Here is a 2685-nt window from a genome sequence, read left to right as displayed (position 1 = left end):
CGCTGAGTAGTCGGCACGGAGTCCATATCATCTTAAGTCTAAAGAAGTGAATGGGGGGCTGGTGCCCGCGGCTTGTAGAAGGAAAAAAATAAAAAGTTTACATTAACTAGATGATTTGCCCAGGAATCAAAGAACCCCAAGAAAATCTATCAACCCTCCCCCGGGGGGGTGTGGGGAGGGGGTGCCACTTCTGAGCCAGTCTCAGGAGGGTCCTGTGATCTAACCACGATGGAGATCAGTATAGCAATTGTGGTGTATGAAAATTTCTTGGAGTATCTGAGCGATGGAGAAGCGACCACTCTAGTCAGTTCAACTCTTAAGCTGCCGTACACTTGCGAATGAGGTGTGTGGTATTGCAGGATCCTTGACTCAGCCCTCCATTAAGCATGTAACACAACGAAAAGGTGCGCAATGATGTGGGCTATGCACCATACCAGATGTGTGAATTCTAGAATTTTGCCTCACAGGAGGTGGTCTGGGCGATGCTTGCGGCATGATTTCGCAGGTCAGAATTAGATTTGCCCGTGGTGGTCCGACCACGGCTAATGTTTCAACACCAACGTCATGAAGTTCCCGTTGGGTTGGAAGCGCTTCGACATCCGCGATTTACTTTCACGCCGTTTGCCAATGTGCCTGGCTTTTCGGGGAAGCTATGAGAAGGCTCCCGTCGGGTTGATCTGAAAGCTTAGTGCATTTAAAACGCGTGGTAGGTGTTTCATGGGACGCGACAGTGCCTGATCATCACGTTGTCACGAGCATGAATCCACGCGGTACACACGCGCACGCGATTGTCCGAGCAATTCAGGAGGCGGATAAGTAGCTCTCGCGACAATTTCGCGATGAAGCATTCGGTCCAACACTGAGAGCTTGGGCCTAGGCGGGGTCGGCCGTGTCATCAACCGTGGAACGGGAATGTGTGTAAGAGGTTGTGACCGTCGCTGATCATGACGCCTCACCACACCGCCGAACGTAAGCGTTTCGTTGAGTATTGAGACATGCACTGTGCGATGAGCAGCCATGTTCAAAATGATGAAAAGTTTGCTGCCGTGGTCGCACATGTATGCACAGGTATCTGACAAGTATGCTGTGTCCAAAGCGGGTACCGCAAACGATTAAAGCTGAAGGTTAGGGGTCCCCTTCGCAGCAACTTGCCGGTATCACGGGAACTATTTTCTGGAGGCTTCGACGGCCTCCGTCGTTACTGCAGCAGCTGCAGCAAGGCGATTGACGTCTTGTCATACCGCTCGTCTACGGGTCCGCATAGTGACGAAGATCTCGAGCAAATTTGCGGAAGTAAAGTATTTGCGCCGGGCCAGATCCACAGAATGCAACGGCCTTCTCCATCGGCTTGGCTCAATATCGGACATGCGAGGGCATGTAGCCCGGAGCGGAATCAAATATAGACTGGATCGTAAAAGTTTCATCGCACGCGTGGTCGCGTGCCGTAGGCTCAGGCACTTTAAGACGCGTTTCTTCGCGACTGTGACATAATACCGTGCTGAGCTGCAGTGGAGGCTGGAACCGTCATGGTCCGCGGATGCCGGCTTATTTTAGTTGCAGCGTAGGGTCAAGGCAGATGCAGCCGGATCGAAAACAAGGAAGAGAGTTGCAGATGGTCGCGCTAGATTTATGCTTTTGTCGTAGGATGCTGAAAACGCGAAAGATCGCGCTAGATACATCGCCAGGAAATGATGAGCCCGGCCCAGCCGCATCTCCATAACCGAATCACATCATACTGCTCGGACTGGTTGGCCCGATGCCAATGCGCAGACTGCTGATGCAAATAGCGACAGAACATGCAGGGCTGAGGTACGCCCGAGGCTCAAGAGGCTGGTTTGATGTCGCGTTCCTTACTGCAGACGCGGCATCAGCATGATAAATCAATACTATATGCTCTCCACTTTGTGTGCATCAGGTTGACTGCTGCTTTGCAACATCGAAGCGCGTGTTACAGTGATCCTAGTCTGCAGGCGGCGCCTCGTAAGAAGCGACCGGGTCAACTTTGGCAACCCCGCAAATGGACTGTAAGGGAAGGTCATCACGGAAGCTTTCTGGGACAGGCTTGCAGACGGCCCCCAACTCGCGCTCCGTCTGTGCTGCAGAATTGGCAATTTCAGAAACGACAGGACGCATTGTTGTATGGTTTGCGAGTAATAGAAGCTATTATCCTGTGCAGACGCGTCGAAACAGCGGTCGCGAGTTTCGAAGATCGCAAACTGTTGAAATCTGACTCGAATCTGACGGCGATTTGAGGCTGTAGAGCGAGACGCAAGGGCGCTCTGTGGAACTGGTTGCGCCGCTTACGCCTGCTGGAACCGACGTTGCGCGACGGTCTCCTATAGAGTACCCACCATGCGAAAGACGCGTGAGCGTGGGGCTCATGAGATGATTAGTGTGAGCTGATTGCTTGCGGGTGGTCAAAGACACGCGATGGACGTGGATGGAGTTCGTCGACGGGTCAGTTTCGACATGCCCGAAACAGGCAATGCTCGTGTGGGTGCAACCATCTGTGACCAGGATATCGCGTGCCGAGCAGCTTCAGTTGCGGTCTTAAGCCGTGCAAGTAAAAGGAGGAGCGCGTCTCATCAAATCTCGATTATGACGATAGACTGCCGACCCACGAGGATGTGCTTCACCACAGACGGCTTGGCGCGAGGCGGTCCAGGGGCAAGCAGTAGGTAGGTT

General features: G+C 53.0%; 1 protein-coding gene across 1 annotated transcript; it reads left to right on the top strand.

The window, feature by feature from the left end:
• Positions 1–228: 228 nt before the first annotated feature.
• SNOG_00763 (hypothetical protein) lies at positions 229–452 on the top strand (the record flags this gene model as incomplete). Its single annotated transcript, XM_001791387.1, has 2 exons — positions 229–303; positions 405–452. The coding sequence occupies 2 exons, from the start codon at positions 229–231 to the stop codon at positions 450–452; spliced, it is 123 nt and encodes a 40-aa protein (XP_001791439.1).
• Positions 453–2685: the final 2233 nt, after the last annotated feature.

This window comes from Parastagonospora nodorum, assembly GCF_000146915.1.
Source record: "Parastagonospora nodorum SN15 chromosome Unknown scaffold_1, whole genome shotgun sequence".
Taxonomy (NCBI): domain Eukaryota; kingdom Fungi; phylum Ascomycota; class Dothideomycetes; order Pleosporales; family Phaeosphaeriaceae; genus Parastagonospora; species Parastagonospora nodorum.
This window is presented reverse-complemented; position numbering and strand designations above follow the sequence as displayed.